This window comes from Trachemys scripta, chromosome 1, assembly GCF_013100865.1.
Source record: "Trachemys scripta elegans isolate TJP31775 chromosome 1, CAS_Tse_1.0, whole genome shotgun sequence".
In the NCBI taxonomy this organism is placed as follows: domain Eukaryota; kingdom Metazoa; phylum Chordata; order Testudines; family Emydidae; genus Trachemys; species Trachemys scripta.
This window is the reverse complement of record NC_048298.1, coordinates 337,892,474-337,909,853: the sequence shown is the minus strand read 5'-3', so window position 1 is coordinate 337,909,853 and position 17,380 is coordinate 337,892,474. Positions and strand designations below refer to the sequence as shown.

The 17,380-nt window shown below is 41.8% G+C and overlaps 1 protein-coding gene across 5 annotated transcripts in view; it reads left to right on the top strand.

The window, feature by feature from the left end:
- The window catches only part of NUP98 (nucleoporin 98 and 96 precursor), a 55,030-nt gene that overhangs the window by 23,487 nt on the left and 14,163 nt on the right, over positions 1-17,380 (top strand). For all 5 annotated transcript variants that reach the window (XM_034759269.1, XM_034759271.1, XM_034759268.1 and 2 more), the window contains 14 exons: positions 412-599; positions 1,016-1,132; positions 2,636-2,943; positions 3,396-3,509; positions 4,716-4,854; positions 5,206-5,383; positions 5,923-6,087; positions 10,830-11,006; positions 11,863-12,019; positions 12,881-13,304; positions 14,060-14,289; positions 14,737-15,006; positions 15,964-16,121; positions 16,858-17,001. In XM_034759269.1, coding sequence (XP_034615160.1) covers positions 412-599; positions 1,016-1,132; positions 2,636-2,943; positions 3,396-3,509; positions 4,716-4,854; positions 5,206-5,383; positions 5,923-6,087; positions 10,830-11,006; positions 11,863-12,019; positions 12,881-13,304; positions 14,060-14,289; positions 14,737-15,006; positions 15,964-16,121; positions 16,858-17,001 — 2,769 coding nt within the window. The remainder of the gene's footprint in view (positions 1-411; positions 600-1,015; positions 1,133-2,635; positions 2,944-3,395; positions 3,510-4,715; positions 4,855-5,205; positions 5,384-5,922; positions 6,088-10,829; positions 11,007-11,862; positions 12,020-12,880; positions 13,305-14,059; positions 14,290-14,736; positions 15,007-15,963; positions 16,122-16,857; positions 17,002-17,380) is intronic.

Genomic DNA, 17,380 nt, shown 5'->3' with positions numbered 1-17,380 from the left:
CGTTCTCATGTAAGATTCTGGCACTTAGTTTACCAGCGTGGGGAAAACTCACTCTAAAGGAGCAGCAGTATTGCTGACATAACTTACTAAGTAGGTCTGATTTTATTTCTTAAACAAGTGGTGGTAGTTTAAGCAAGCCACCTGCCAAAAGCACTAATCAGACCTCAAATTGAGCTAGCACTGTTGCTGCCAAATCAAACCGAGAATACAGGGTGAATGTCTATAGTTAACTTGTCTTATGTCACTTCTGAATTCTTGTTTTTTAGTTTGTTCAGGGCAGAGGTTTTTTGTCCTGACAACAATACTGGTCTAATTTCTGTGAAAATAAAAAAAAAAAAACGTTAATCCTGTTCAGACTTAAGTAGTTTGAAAATCTATTTTTTCGGCTACATGAGTTTTTCTTTTTCTCAGAGACTGAAACCAACTAATCCAGCAGCCCAGAAGGCCTTGACTACGCCAACCCATTACAAACTGACCCCGCGACCAGCAACCAGAGTGCGACCGAAAGCTTTGCAGACAGCAGGATCTTCCAAATCTCACCTCTTTGATGGGCTGGATGATGATGAGCCATCTCTATCCAATGGTGCATTCATGCCCAAGTTAGTTTTCTTTTCTCCTTTAGAAATGGCCTGTGTTCAGTAATAAAACATAGGCTTTAGAAATCTTCCTGTTGTATGAGGTTGGCCTTTCAATTTAATATTAGCCCTGGAAGTCACTTCATCTCTTCTCTGAAGTGGTGTGGTGGTAAGGCCGACTCAGTGTTTTTAAAAAACATCCCCTCCCGACCCCCCCCATCAATTGGAATAACAAACTGACAGCTCATACCCCTCTTGCTACCATCTGCTGGCAAAGACTAACAAGACTTGGCAGCAGTTATGGCATTGTCATGACAGAATGCTAGCTAATGTGGCTTAAAGTTGGCTTAAATATTCTCCCACCCCTGGAACTCTTGGGTCAAAAGTATGGCTCTCGTGTGCTACAGATCACTGAGAACTGTTGCTTTGGTATATTTTAGGAAGAGCATCAAGAAGCTGGTTTTGAAAAACCTCAACAGCAGCAACTTGTTTTCTCCTGTCAGTCGTGAAGCTGAAGATCTGGAACCTCCATCCGAGTATCCAGAGAATGGAGAGCGGTATGTTTGTGTGACAGCTGATTATGCCGCTAGGAAACAGTATTTAGTTAATACTTTCTCCTGAACAAATAAACCTATGAAAAAAGCTCTCTAGAATCTAAATCTATACAGTGCATAACCCTCTTGTTTAGAAATAAGCTCATAGCTATTTGTGGGATCCACTAAGTCGTCAGTAGCTTAACAGTACTATGAGAGCTGTTTGTAGACATCTTTGCAATGCTGATGTCATGGCAGTAGGTATGTTTTAAATATCCAAATAAGAATATGGACTGATAATAAATAGATTTTTGTCTGACTGATTTTTTTCCATCTAGTTGAGACTAAAATTCTTAATTGTAAAACAAGCTGTTTATAGAAGGACTTCAGGTTCTAGGAGGTTAACAGAGATGCTTAAGCAACAAAGATAATCAAGTTGTGGAACAGTGAATAAAATGTTGTTGTTTACCCTTTCCCTCAGTACAAAAACCAGTGGTCGCCCATTGGAATTAATAGGCAGCATGTTTAATACAGAAAATACTTTTTCACACAGCCCACAGTTGTCCTGTGGAGTATATTGCCACAGGAGATGTGATGGCCAAAAGTATAACTGGATTTAAAAAAAACTAGATGAGTTCGCGGAGGATAGGTCTATCAATGGCTATTAGCCAAGATCAGGGATATAACCCCATGCTCTGGGCAACCCAAAACTTCTGACCGCCAGAAGCCATGAGAGGAAGACGGGTGGATCTCTGTAAATTTATTCTTTTCTGTACGCGCTCTCTGAAGCTCTGGGTCTGGCCATTGTTGGAAGACAGGATGCTGGGCTAGATGGACCACTCCTCTTACCCAGTATGACCTTTATGAACAGTACAGGCTTCCTCACCAGTATATCAGTTAGAGCTGGGCAGGAAACTGTTTCCCATCCCTGGAAAATTTCCAAGCTTTTGGGAGGAGGAGGGGGAAATTCCCATCCAGACCTGTAAATAGACAATCAAAAATGTTTGGTTCACGTCAGGTCTAAATATCCCATTTCAAAAGATTTGGGAAAAAAGTGTTTTGAAATTGTTGAAACAAACTTGTCATAACTGACCCATTTCCACAAATAGTTTCAGGTTCAACAGATTATTCATTAGAAAATGCCAAACATCTTGTTAAATTCCTGATCAGCTCTAGTCTCTGTTCTCACCTGGAGTCACCACCTAGTAAGGATTAGGGAAATACGCTAGCCATGTGCCCACTCAATCTATATTGCTGATGCTGCCAGTTGTGAACTAGGCAGCCCCACCCTAAGATCAGCTTGATCCTTTGGGCAGCAAGACATAATCAACTCTAAACCTATTTTCCCAAAACAATGTAATATATGTTCCAGGCACTAATGTCTAGTGTTACATATGACAGTGTACCTCCAAACAACAGGAAGAATCTGGTGTGCCCTGTTATGAGATGAGAAACAAATGTGTTGTAACACGGACACAAGATTTCTTCAGAAATGAATGTGTTTGAATGGCTTCATTCTTTCTTTAGGTTCAACTTTCTATCCAGATCTGTTGATGAGAACCACAGACCGGAGGGTGAGCGAGAGGAAGAGGACGATCACCATGAAGTGACTAGATTTTACACTAACCCCATTGCCAAGCCCATCCCACAGACCCCAGAGAATGCAGTGCACAAACACCAGAATAACGTGGACGATACCATTGTGGCTCTGAATATGCGGGTTGCCTTGCGGAATGGCCTGGAAGGCAGCAGTGAAGATGCTTCATTTCATGATGAGTCACTGCAGGATGACAGAGACGAGGAGAATGAGAATGTATATAGTCCGCACCCAGCAGGTCAGATTCGCACTGCTGTGTGGTGCTGCTCTCTTTAGTCTTACTCCTTCCTGATCCTCCTCTTGCTTGTCATTTGACCCCCATCCTTTGCTTTATTTTTAACGTACACTGCCCTTGAATAATTTCCAGCTTTCTCTCCACCAAATGCCATTCCTCAAAAAAACAAATCTTCCTACCGTCTCCTCTCCCTCTTACCCAAGATGTTCCATGTTTTCATCTTACCTTAGATAAGATACTCAGTGCATGGAATTTCTCACTGTAAAGTAATATGAACTTGACACTGTTAAGAGGTCTGTACTCTGGCTTCTGTTACTTTATTGTTTCAGTACGTTGTACTGATTCCCAGCTTCTGTTTATGGCCCCTCAGCTGTCCTTCTGTTTTCTTGGCAAATGATTAAGAACATTTCTGAAGTTTTGTCCTCATCTGTGTGCTCAATTATTTTCTACTGTAGGAATTGTTCTAACAAAAGCTGGCTACTACACCATCCCGTCTATGGAGGATCTAGCTAAACTTACCACTGACAGAGGAGAGTGTATTGTGACTGATTTCACTATAGGTCGTAAAGGTGAGTATAGAATCATTTTGGATATGTGTTCTCCTGCCACCAACTCTTTAGAGCTTTAAAGTCTGGGCTTTGTATTTCTTCATAGAATATCAGGGTTGGAAGGGACCTCAGGAGGTCATCTAGTCCAACCCCCTGCTCAAAGCAGGACCAATCCCCAGACACATTTTTACCCCAGTCCTCTAAATGGCCTCCTCAAGAATTGAACTCACAACCGTGGGTTTAGTAGCTCAATGCTCAAACCACTGAGCTATCCCTCCCCCCTATCATGAATGTAAAATCGCTACCTTGCTTGGGAAATTTATCATCCCTAGGTGACAAAAGCTTTATAAATGTTTTCAAATTGGCTGCACTCTCAAGCTGCATGAATTAAGCTACACAGTGAAACTAAAATCATAGCTTGTAAAATTCCAGCACTTGGTATCTGAAAAGAACAACACTTTCAATAGTTCTTCAGATACTGAGGGTAGCTTAGGTCCAAAACTTGGACTCGAACGGTCTAGCTCAGCTTTATTGGCCAACCTGAGTGCTATTCATGACTTGTTCACTTCTTGAGCTTCAAACTGGATTTTTACAAATCGTTATAATACCATGATTATTGGAGAATGGAAAGATTTGAATACTTAAAATCTGACACTGTCCCTGGACGAAATCATAACTTTGTAATTCTCAATGAGTGTTTGGGAAAAGCTGATCACAGATGCAGTATGAGCGGCCAGGTTAGTACTACTATCAAAAACCTTATGACTATATAAAGGAATTGAATGTAAAACTAGTTTGGTTATACAACTACTTGGGGTCAGTCTTGCTGTTGTATATGCACGTAGGATATTGTGTGCAGTTCTAGTACTTTGAATTCAGCAAGGAGACAAATTAAAAATAGAGGATAGGACCACCCAGGAGGAGTGACCAATTTAAGTGGTCTAGAAAAGATACTTAAGGGCCCAAATTTATTACTTTGAGGGAGCAATGGCCAACAGACTGAAACTATCATCCTTTTAGAATGGAAAAGGATAATAGTAAAACTGCTCAATTACTTGTTGTCAGTGGAATGGAATAACAGGAGTTAGAATGGCAATTTAAGGATAGGTAAGATGAACAAAATGTGAATACTTATATTGGAGAGTTTGTCAGTGCACTTCTCCAGGGTGGTATTACAGCATTTGCTATTGGAGCAGAAGTACAAGTTGTGTTTGGTTTACTTTCCAGGTTATGGATCGATTTACTTCGAAGGAGAGGTAAATCTAACTAACTTAAATCTGGATGAGATTGTGCACATCCGCAGGAAAGAAGTTATTGTCTATCCTGACGATGATCAGAAGCCACCTATTGGTGAAGGTTTAAATAGGTAATTCAAACTTTTTCATGTGTTCTTTTTGGGAGGGGTGGGAGTAGCCTGGTAAATAGATTTTGGTAAACCTATCACCCTTATTGTCATCCATAAGTGTCTCTTTCTATTAGCTATCCCAGCAGCCTGCAAATCTAAACCCTTTTTTCAGGCATACATTCAGGTTATTAATCTTGGACGAAGCCTACTGGTCAGTGACAATAATGTTTCTGAACTAAAGCGTGGTACATGGCCTTTTCAGTGTTTGAACCAATGCTTGTGGTTTGTTTTGAACTTGATGTAAACTTTTTTTGAATGCCTCGTTTCAAAGCTCAGTGATCTCATGCTCTTCCATGGTCTACATTTTAACAGACGAGCTGAAGTTACATTGGATGGAGTTTGGCCAACGGATAAAACATCTCGCTGCTTGATAAAGAGCCCAGAACGACTAGCAGATATCAATTATGAAGGCAGACTGGAGGCTGTATCTCGGAAGCAGGGAGCCCAGTTCAAAGAATACCGTTCAGAGACTGGTTCTTGGGTATTCAAGGTAATGTTCACTGTTACTCATTGCTGACTGCTCATAAACTGTGTATTACAGAAAGATCTGGGTGGAAGAGAAGTCAGAATCCCTGATTAAACCAATAGCTGTCAATGTTGTAATTCCAGTGCCTTTATTCAACAGATTTTTTTATACTTGTTTAAGGTTTTAAAGTGCTCTTTCTGACCCATTTAACTCATGAATTGTAGTACTAAAGTTTTTCAAGTAATATACAGATCATTCTGATTGTAATCGTCACAATGTGCAAACTGTCCAAAATAACTCCCAGGTGATTCGTTAAGAACTGATCTCGCATATATGTGGTGTTTTATACAAAGATTGAACTCCCTCAGAGTTCGTGTATGCTTCAGTATGCAGTTACTCATTAGAATATTTAAAGGGAGACTTTCAGACCCAAGGGGCAGCTAAACACCCAGCTCCATATGAAGTCAGTAGTAGTTGTGCACCAACTCCCATCTGTGCCTTTGAAAAATCTTCCCCATGTCTGTATCCCTATTAGCAACACTTCGGCTTTTCTCATTGTACAGGTGGCTCACTTCTCTAAATACGGCTTGCAAGATTCTGATGAGGAAGAGGAGGAGCATCCTTCAAAAGTGGACGCAAAGAAGTTAAAAACTGCCCAAGTGCCACCCCAGGGGCAGCTGGTGCCCCAACAAATGGCTCTAAATGGCAAGCCAACGCCTCCATCTCAGGTAGAAAAAACAGTGACTTGAAGTTATCCATAAAATGAAGGAATAGCTATTTGCCCTAAGACAGAGCCGTTACTATTGCAAATGCCTTGGAGACAGAAGAACGCAAAGCATTTTTAGAACCGAGCTTACTCAAACTGGGGTGGTACTTCTGGTCTCCTACAGGATATTTGCAAGTTCTATGTATACTTGGCGTGCTCTCCCTTGTCCTCACATCCTTTGTTTGAAATTAGCGTTTTTGTTGATGGTATCTTGAGTTTTTTTGGTAACCTGATCACTTCTACAAATGTGAGATCTAAACAAGGATATGGCGCATTTGCACTGTGGAAGAAAACATGGTTTTGTTAATATTCTCAAATATGTGCAATAGAACTCTTGCCAGTCATGCTGCCTCCAGCACCTAAAAACAAATTGCTTTGTGCATTAGGTTTTTAGATTGTCTGTATCTTCAAACCTCATTTTGCATGCGAACTTGTATTCTGGTATTTTAAGAATGTACTCTACTTTATTAAAATAAGATCTAAAGTTTTTACAAGTTTGGCTATACAACTAATTTCTTAAAATGTATTGGAGTGGGGTGGGGTGCGGTGCAATTGTTGCATTCTGAAGTTTTTTGTACCAGTTCATTATTGGGTCATAGTATATGTCAGGGGTCGGCAACCTTTCAGAAGTGGTGTGCCGAGTCTTCATTTATTCACTTTAATTTAAGGTTTGGCGTGCCAGTAATACATTAACGTTTTTAGAAGGTCTTTCTATAAGTCTATAATATATAACTAAACTATTATTGTATGTAAAGTAAATAAGGTTTTTAAAATGTTTAAGAAGCTTCATTTAAAATTAAACTAAAATGCAGAGTCCCCTAGACCGGTGGCCAGGACCCGGGCAGTGTGAGTGCCACTGAAAATCAGCTCGCGTGCTGCCTTCGGCATGCGTGCCATAGGTTGCCTACCCCTGGTATATGTATATACTTGCCTTCTAGGAAGATGGCATTTTATTCAATTCTTGGCACCAGCCTATGTAGCTACATCCTAAATGTTGACTGGTTACAAGCAATTTTCTGATTGAAATGAAAATGGAACACTTTTTCCACTTTCCCTATCTAACATTGGAAAAAACACTGCCGACAGTAAACTAAATTACCGTACATACTCATTCATAAGCCAAATATTTTTGGTAAAAAAGTGACACATCAAAGAGCGGGGGTTGGCTTATAAACGGGGAATGGCAAACCGTGGACACTGGGAGCTGAGGGGCTCTGTGCCTGTGAACGCTTCAGGTAAACAAAACATCCAGGCCTGCTAATGGCTTAACCTAATGGGCCAGGAGCCAAAGTTTGCCAACCCCTGAAATATAGGGTCGGCTTATGAACAGTTTTTGCTATTTTTACGTAACCATCTTGGGGGGCGGGGATCAGGTTATAAACAAATGGGCTAATGAACAAGTATATACGGTAGATCTTTGTGTTAATGGAGAAGAAAAGCATTTTATAATGGAGGTGTTCATGATAATTCTACAACCAAGCACTTATGTCAAAAAAATTGTCAATACAAAGTAGGGCTCAAGTTGAATGCAGAATGTAAAGGCCTTGAGCAGGATTCTTGGTGTCCAATCCTGCAGTCCAGTCCTTGGTGTCCAACCTATTGCTATTTGTGTTGACGTAGAGGACTCAGTCGTATGCAGGAGAGCAGAATAAAAGGATGCCAATCCCTAGCTGCCGAATTGAATTTTTAAGGGAAAGGCTTTTGTTTCAGGTCGTAAGCAATTTCGATATTCCATTCATTGGTGAAGGCAGATCTCCAGGCTTGCAGTTCACTCAGGCATGAACAGTGAGCTTCTACTTGGCATGAAGCCAGTATGCATGGTGTGTTTTTCTGTAGGTCATGGAGGAATTGTCAGCATTGGCCAATGGTCAAGCTTTTAGACAAGACACGGTAAATAGTCCTTTTGCCCCTGGTTCTCCTGCTGCGATTTTTGTGGATAAGGAGAGGCAGTGACCTTGCACAGCCTAGTGAAGAACAGAATGAGCCCCTTAGCAAGAAGTAACTGGCATCACATAGGCTGTGTGTGGGGAAGCCTTTTAAAGTGCACACTTACCTTCTGCTGACAATCCCTCCAATCTAGTCGTATTCCTTTTTTGTGCTGGAGACCCTCAGAAAACTGAATTGGGAATGCTTTTCTGCCTAGGGAAGGTTAATATCAGGTCCCTGGAGAAGTGAACCATTCAGACTCTGCACTCTGTCAAAATGCAGGGTATTTGGCCCATGACGGAAAGTTCTTTTCGCATCAGCCTCCCTAAGTATAGCTAGCACTGATGGCTTTCAGGAGTCAGATGACAAACCAACTCTGCTTGTCATACAGGTAAGGAGGCACCAGAGGTAGGAGACTGGCAGAGATGCAGCAGTGCTGATAATCTGGGCACAGCCCCATATTATAGCTATCAATGGCACATCTTGTGGGACTCCTGTCTTTAGGCAGCCAGGCTAAGCTTTTGTACTCTGCCCCAGTAAAAGGACCCTGAAGCACTGAAGGCTGCGATTTCACCTTCTGTCTTGGTTCACTGGTCACTTAAGTGCAGTTTGTTCTGGTAAATCAAACTCCTGAAGCACTTACATTTCTGAAAAAACACTGAGCTGGACGACTGGAAAGGACTAGGGGTGTGTGTGTGTGTGTTCCTATTCCCTCCCCTCACCATCCCCAACAAAAACCCTCAAATGGGAAAAACAAGGAAATCTTCTGATTTTGTGAATGTTCACTTAACTGTTCTTGTGGCAAGTTATTTTTATGGGATAACTGTTATTGTGGGCTGCCCTTTTCTGTTAGGAGCCAAGATATGGTGTACCTCTTTGTATTTTGTATTGTTGCTGTAGGTTTGGATGTTGTAAGGGGCAAAAAGTTGTCCAGGCTTAATACAGAAACATCAGGAGACTATATAGTATGGATTTAAAACTCATCAAATGGTTGATGTGAAGAGCCAGGAAATACGATGCATTTATGGTTAAGGCAAAGGTTTAGAACGTAGACCTACGTTGTATTCCTAGTGCTGCCCCAGTCTTTGTGGTTCTATTTCTGAAATATTTTTTAGAATAAGTTTATATCTGTTCATTGGCCTTGAGTAAAGTTTCTCAGTGTGATGGTCTGATTTTCAAGTTCTGGTTTGCAACAGTTAAGTTGTGTTCTTTCTGGCTTGTGCATCATCGCAACTAAAAGATTCTGTACCTGAAATAAACTTCATCTGATGCACAAGAAGGAGCAGAATCTAACTCTCCCTTCCATTTAATGCATTGGTTCAACAATGCGAATGCAGTAAAGGAGTAAAATCATGTCAGGTCAACTGCTATGACTTGAAATGCACAGAGTAAGAATATGCAAGTCTTAGTAACTGGCTAATTCTGATTGCATCTTGTGTGCTTGGTATAGTGGCTCCTTCGCAGGGATGTTGAAGCTTAATTCTTCATTGTTTGTAAAGTGCTTTAAGGTCCACATATGGAAGGTGCTATGAATGGTACAAGGTAACTTACTTTACTAAAATCCCCAGCTTTTGGATGGGTCAGTGAAACTTGTGCTTTTGATCCTAAACATACTTAATTTTGCAAATCTTACTAGCATGCTGTAAATACCTGGTCATGATTACTGCTAGGAACTTCTTAATAAAAACAAAGTATGTGGCTGCCTGCTGTTACAACTTCAGTTTTCAGTGTGGTAGCCATGTTAGTCTGTATCACTAAAAACAACAAGGAGTCCTGGTGGCACCTTAGAGACTAACAAATTTATTTGGGCATAAGCTTTCATGGGCTAAAACTCACTTCATCAGATGCATGAATGGAAAATACAGTAAGCAGTATATAAATTATAGCCCATGAAAAGATGGGAGTTACCTTACCAAGTGGTGGGGGGGTCAGTGCTAATGAGGCCAATTCAATCAAGGTAGACATCACTCATTCCCAATAGTTGACAAGAAGGTGAGAGTATCAACAGAAGGAAAATTACTTTTTGTAGTGACCCATCCACTCCCAGGCTTTATTCAGGCCTAATTTGATGGTGTCCAGTTTACAAATTAATTGCAGTTCTGCAGTTTCTCATTGAAGTCTGTTTTTGAAGTTTTTGTTGTTGAAGAATTGCCACCTTTAAGTCTGTTATCGAGTTCCAGGGAGATTGAAGTGCTCTCCTAGTGGCTTTTGAATGTTACAATTCTTGATGTGTGATTTGTGTCCATTAATTCTTTTGCGCAGAGACTGTCCGGTTTGGCCAGTGTACATGGCAGAGGGGCATTGCTGGCACATGATGGCATATATCACGTTGGTAGATGTGCAGGTGAACGATCCCCTGATGGTGTTGCTGATGTGGTTAGGTCTTATGATGGTGTCCCTTGAATAGATACGTGGACAGAATTGGCAATGGGGTTTGTTGCAGGGATTGGTTACTGGGTTAGTATTTTTGTTGTGTGGTGTGTAGTTGCTGGTGAGTATTTGCTTCAGGTTGAGGGGCTGTCTGTAAACGAGGACTGGCCTGTCTCCCAAGGTCTGTGAGAGTGAGGGATCGTCCTTCTTCAGGATAGGTTGTAGATCCTTGATGATGCGCTCCAGGATCTACAACCTAGAGTCTAACTTGGAACCCAGAAATGAACAGTGAATACTTCTCTCACTCGCAGGTGATTGTTGAAGCCATTGAATATTCTTGCTTTCTCTCTTAACTGACCCAGAATGTGCTATCCTCTAACATGGTTTCCATGTCTTTGGTGTCTGCAGAGCCCAGAAGTGGAACAGCTGGGGAGGGTTGTGGAACTGGACAGTGATATGGCTGACATCACCCAGGAACCAGCTCAGGATTCAATACTAGAAGATAGCATTACAGAAGAGCCGGAACTGGTGCCTGCTTCAACGCACATTGCATCTTCACTTGGTATAAACCCCCATGTCTTACAGGTGAGCAACTTGCTCTTCCTATAGTTATCTAAGTGATAGGCCCTGCTCTTGCTTTATCCATCTGCCCAATTCCTGACAAATCACTGTGGCTTGTCTTCAGATTTGAGCATATTATTTATATACAACTTTGAACATTACAATATATATTTCATCTACCATACCCAGGAATCTCAAAGAGCTTTACTGTATTAATCATTGGTAAAATGCTTTATGGGAGGAGGTTAAAAAGGTCTCTTCTGATTAAAACAGAAGAATTCAATTAAGTACTGTGATGGCCTGTGTTAGCCTGTCCTGGCTGGACACCATCACATACCTGCTCCTGTGAAAATCTGGATAATGTGACCACTAGTACACAGGACCACTATTTGCTGTCTCAGCTGAAAAATAGTGCTCAAGGTGCTATATATGGGTGACTATTTATTTTAGCATTTTAATATTGGGTCAAAGGAAAACTAATACAACTCCCCCACTTGCAGTACTCAGTTACTACTTGGTTTTCCATTTGAGTACTGACAACCTAAACAAGGTCTGAGATAACATTGTATCAGCACCTAAGGTCGTATTGATCAGTATTGGATATTAAATAGGACACCACCATTGTAGTTTAGCAGGTGACTTAAATCGCTGGTTCCTCATAATAGATTGCTTTTAGTTCATTTTATAACCATCCCATCAGATAACTCATGATCTAATTTGAAATGTAAGTTTCAGTATGAATGGATCAGTGGTGGTTCATATGTAACTTTTAAAGGTGGCTTGTTTTTTTGGGAGACACTAGTTAGACCTGCTATCCACTGCTAATTTGTATCAAGGGGTTGTTGTGCTAGCATGCAGTCTTGTTCTATGATCATTTTAGATCATGAAAGCTTCCTTGCTCGCTGATGAAGAGGATGTAGACTTGATCCTGGATCATCACTTTGGCAAACAGCCTACAAAAATGGATACTTCTCAAGAGATCTGCTCTCCCAGGCTTCCAATTTCAGCATTGCAAGGACAGAAAAGACACTCCTCAGGTACCGTAAGGATCCATATGTCTGCACCAGGATATACCCACAGGTGTTCACTTTAAAATAGTTTGTCTGGGAAAAGCCAACATTTAAAACTTGTTTTGGGCAGCTGGTGTCTCTTGTGAATTATCCTAACCTTCTAGATACTGACTCTCTTTCAAGTCTGATCTCTAACAGTGTTCAAACTGGGTCATTATTTAAATACCCATTTGAGAGCATTAGGTATAAAGAGATTGGGTTTAATACTAATTAACTGCCAGTAAGGATATTTTGCCATTAATTACACATGCAGCTCACTTTGACACGAGCAGGAATTACGTGCGCATAACTGACAACTATGACCACAAGAGAAAACTTAGCTTGTATATTTAAGAAAGTTGCAATGTTGCCAACGTTAGCACTGCATGGTCCACTTAAATGAAGTGTGCTTAACTGGGGTGTCTCCATAAGGAGCCAATTTAAGTCCAGTGGTACTTAATAGCAATGCTTACTGTTTCCTGAGGCACCTTCAGGTGACTAAAGCCATGTCTGTTCTAAATCTGTCTAAGGCCACACACATTTGTCTGGCACAGAGGGGCGTCTGTTCTTTCTCTGAGGTACTTAAAGGCCCTTGTTGGTGTAGTGCTTAGTTTGTACCATGGCTTGGACAATTGTGCTATTGCCTAGTAAGTGACTGTTCATGACCATACTTGTTGTCCCATTCATGCTACAGGCAGCTGTGTTAAAACCGGGCATGCCTAACTGTATAGTAAATGCTATCGATTACTAGCTGCTCTGAAATTCCACCAAAACTATTCAGAACATCTTAAATGACCTGTTAAATGCAGAGACCTTGAGTTTCCTTAAGTTCTCCAATCTTCCTTTCAGTTGGAGGGCTGCTGCAATCAAAACTTGCAAGTGTGTCTTTCCTCCAAAGTGCTTCTCTGCAAGATTTTCATGGACCAAGAACTTCCTCTTTAGGCAATCCTCCATCTGCAGCCTCTTGGTCTGGGCTTTCCCCACTACCCTCTGCATTCTCCATGCCCAGCGCAGCCCCAGAGGTGCAGCTGAAAACAGTGGGTGCCTGTAGGCAGCAGGGGCTAATACCTCTGGAAAAATCTGTCACTTATGGAAAAGGAAAACTCCTAATGGATATGGCACTCTTCATGGGACGCTCATTTCGTGTTGGTTGGGGACCCAATTGGACTCTTGTAAATAGTGGAGATAAACTGAGTGGGTCAAGTGAGCCTGAGGATCTTCGCAATGACTCTATGGAATATGGATTCTTGCCAACTCCTGTTGCTCCTAAATCGTGAGTGTTAATCCATAAAACTAGTTCTCCCTTGCAGATATACTGGAGTATATAGAGAACCATCTGTCCTTGTCTTTAAAGTGAACCTTGTTGAATCTTGTATTGGGTAAAAATTTATGGGCCTGTGATGTATAGGCGGTCAGACTAGATGGTCTAACAGCCCCTTCTGGCCTTAAGCACTATGAAGCGGTGAATAAATATGGGCCCATATCTTCCCCACTGAGTGCTGCTAGTGTGGGTTGACATTTAGTGTTGGGAATACTGGAGCATCTCCCCTTTAAATGAAACTTTCAAAGAGCTTCCTGTCTGCTGCTCCAGGGAGCTGCAGAATGTAGGTCAAGCTTGCAATGGAGTACGCAGGGACATTAAGCTAGTGCTTCCTGATGCTGTGTCCATAACTCTAGAAATGTTTTTATAGTACTTGTATAGTTTGGGTAGTTGTGTTCCAAATAAGGGATGGAATTCTAGGATCAGGTTTCTTCATGTCCCATGATTCAAGCACACTGTCAGTTTCAGGATGTTTGCAGTTCATTCTGTAACCACAGCGCCCACAATTTGGCCCTTATCTGTTCCTGGGATTGAGTACCTATTGAATATATTGACATCCCATTCAGTTAGAGAAATGGGTTCTGGATTTATTATCCACCTGATGATCAGGAACAGGAGAGGTGTGTTTCTACATAAGAATTACTTTACACGTCTGTTAGTCTTGTTAAGTATCTTTATCTTTCCAATACTACTGTTATCTTCCCCAGACTTTCAGAATCTCCCTTCAAGGTTCATATAGAGAAGCTGACCTTAGAACGAAGGAAGACAGACGGAGACCAGCAGTTATACCTCATCCCTCTGGAGATAAAGCTCAAACACAGCACTGTCCATGTAGACGAACGTTGTCCTCTCTTAGCAGCCAACCCAGGAGTGTCTGCCATCCATGACTATGCTGACTGGGTTAGAGACTTTTGTGGAGACGCAGCTGAAATAGAATGTGAGTATCAAGTTATATACATTGGGGGAGCATAGAATCTAAGTGATAAAGCAGTTTAGTGCAAGTTCACTTCAAATAACTTTAGTGCAGCACAATCTGAATAAAATGAACAGAGAATTGGAAATACAAAAACACAGAAAGGAGCAAAATGTTCTCGATCTTTCTCCAGGATAGTGTTTACTGTATTGACAGACATTTAAAATAGTCGACTGGTTGTGGCCACCTCGTTTGGTTTTATTAACTTTAAAATGGCTGGATCAGATGCATGCTGGGCTGATGCATTGTGGGGTGCTAATCAGCTGATTTAAATTTCAAAGTAAGTAAGTAGTCTAATCCCCTATGAATGTAGGACAAATATAGGACTGACACAGCCCCCTCTACAGCATTGTTCCAAATTCCTAGTATGTATGTCTCTCTTCTGTGACCACTTAATTTTTTGTTCTTCAGCTGTGGTGAAATACTGGTGTTTGACATGGATGTTGTGTGAGGCAATCTGGGGCCACCTGAAGGAGTTAGAAGCCAGTTTGGAGGAGCCCAGTGAGTACATTGTAACCCTGGAGCGTAGGAAAGCCTTCTCCCGCTGGTTATCACAGACTGCAGCAGCACGAATCGAAGAGGAAGTCTCACTGTCCCAGCACGAGAACCACATAGAGGCTGTGTTTAGCTACCTTACTGGGAAGAGGATCAGTGAGGCTTGTAGGGTGGCACAGCAATCAGGTAAGAAGCTTACAACTCACAGCTGACTTTGGGATATACAGAGACTGCCGCACTTTTTTTTTCCTCATTGTTACCAAGATCAATGTTAGATTCAGCCTTACTGCAGAAATTGCATGGTGATTGAGGGGCAAATCAGATGTTTCTACTGCAAATATTTTTTGGGGGACAGGAGAAGAAACCTTGGTCTCCCTCAGGATGGAATCTGGTACAGGGCATTTTACACTTCAAACTCTAATACCTAGGCTGAGGCTTGAGTGATTTCCTACTGAGGGGAACTGACTACTCAGTGTATTGATTTTTACTAGCTTAAGATGGACAGGAATAGCTTAGCCACTTTCTGCTGATTTCTCTGGGGAACCTTACAGCTGTTACTTGTAACTCATATTTCAGTGTTCTAATGTAAATCTGCTGTGTTCAGAGCTTGCTTTCTAGCCCACTAAATCTGCCTTGAACGTTGCTGTAGCAAAGCAACTGTAATTGGGCCAGTTCTTAGTTCTGTGTTGTGACAGTGTGTAGGTAGGAAGAGCACATGCTCTAGGAGCCATTTACTTCCACCATTCTCTAATTAACGGCTGTAATCTGTGTGACGTGTACACCAGAAACTTACTCTTTCCTTGATCAGTGCACATAGCAATGGCTGCTAATATAACTGATTACGGTGGTGTGTGTTTTTACAAGCTATAATTTAAACTTCTAGGGCTGGGTATTGGTTTTTGAAGCACACTTGTTTGGCTCAAATGACTACTTCAGCTTTTAACAATACTGAACTTTTTCTTGCCTTCCTGGTTCTTTCTTGCGCTTATGGCTGATTCTGAAGGAAACCTAATTAGTCTAACTGTAATTTCCATACTTCTGACTTTAGAGTACAAGTTACCTCAATTTTTTTAAAATTGTGATTTTTTTTAAAACTGTGATGTCCCAGTAAACTCTGCTGACATGCTGTTTTATCTCCTTCAGGAGATCACAGGCTTGCCCTTCTCCTCTCCCAGTTGGTAGGCAGCCAGCAGGTTCGGGAGCTCCTCACAATGCAATTAGTGGACTGGCATGGATTGCAGGCAGACTGCTTCATCCAGGAGGAGAGATTGCGCATCTTTGCTCTGCTGGCTGGGAAGCCCGTAAGTCTTGCTGACAATCTGTCACATCTGTATAATTGAAAGCTAGCTACTGCTAGATAGGAAAAATAAATGAGTGTCTTGTAGACCAGGGGTTTCTCACCTTTTTCTGTGAGGCCCAGCATGCTATTAAAAACTCTATGGCCTGCCTGTGCCACAACTGTTGTTCAGCATATCCAGTAGATTAAAAGCCAGGGCTGGTGTTAGGGGGTAGCAAGCAGGGCAATTGCCAGGGGACCCCATGCCACAGGAGGCCCCGCGAACCGAAGTTGCTCAGGCTTTTCCCATGCAGCAGGGTTTCCGTTTCACCTTCAGCCTCGCGTGGCAGCCCTCGGGCTTTGGCTTTCTGCCCTCTGCCCCAGAGACTCCTAACGCTGGCCCTGCTCTCCGGTATATTTTGGCAGACCCCCTGAAACCTGCTTGAGGCCCTCCTGGGGGCCTTGGACCCTTGGTTGAGAACTGCTGTTGTAGACTAGCTTTTGCTAAGTGAGGAGCACATGTCCTAGAGTCACTGTTAAAAGGAGTATTATACTGACTTCCAACACATGCAGTCCAATGGCATGTGTCCAGTCTCTAACTATTAAATACAAAGGGATTCATTTGGTCCCTTCCTAATGCATCCTTTCAGTGGTAAATGTTGCTCATATAATCTAGTCCGAGGCTACAAAACTAAGCATTGCTCATTCTCAGTGTAACATTTACTGCAAACCTGCTTTAACCCTTGCAATCTGTTGTTCAGGTGTGGCAGTTATCTGAGAGAAAAAGCATTAATGTGTGCTCACAGCTGGACTGGAAGCGTTCTATTGCTATCCACCTCTGGTATCTGCTTCCGCCAACGGCTTCTATTTCGAAGGCACTCAACATGTACGAGGCAGCATTCCAGGTATGTCATTACATGCCTTTTAAAAAAGGGAAACATGTCTCTTCCTTGCATTCCTGTCCAGGCATTGCAGCAAAGTAGGTGTTCTGTGTGCTCTTAAGAACATGGCTTATTGTTTAAAGGACAGCTTCTGTTTCTCATGGGGCTTGATTCAGGATTAATCAGCAAATTGTGGTGGTACAATCCTATCTTGACCAGAAATGGGTTAGCAGTTACAGCTAATTCCAAGAAAACGGAAAGTCCCATTTCATCACTCTTTTTACAAAGGCTGCTTCTTTGAACAAATATCTAAACCGAACTTCAGATGGCAATTTGTGAACAGTTGGTGCAAGCCTTTCAAACCCACGACAAACCTCTCGTGTTTTGAATATTTGTACTTAAT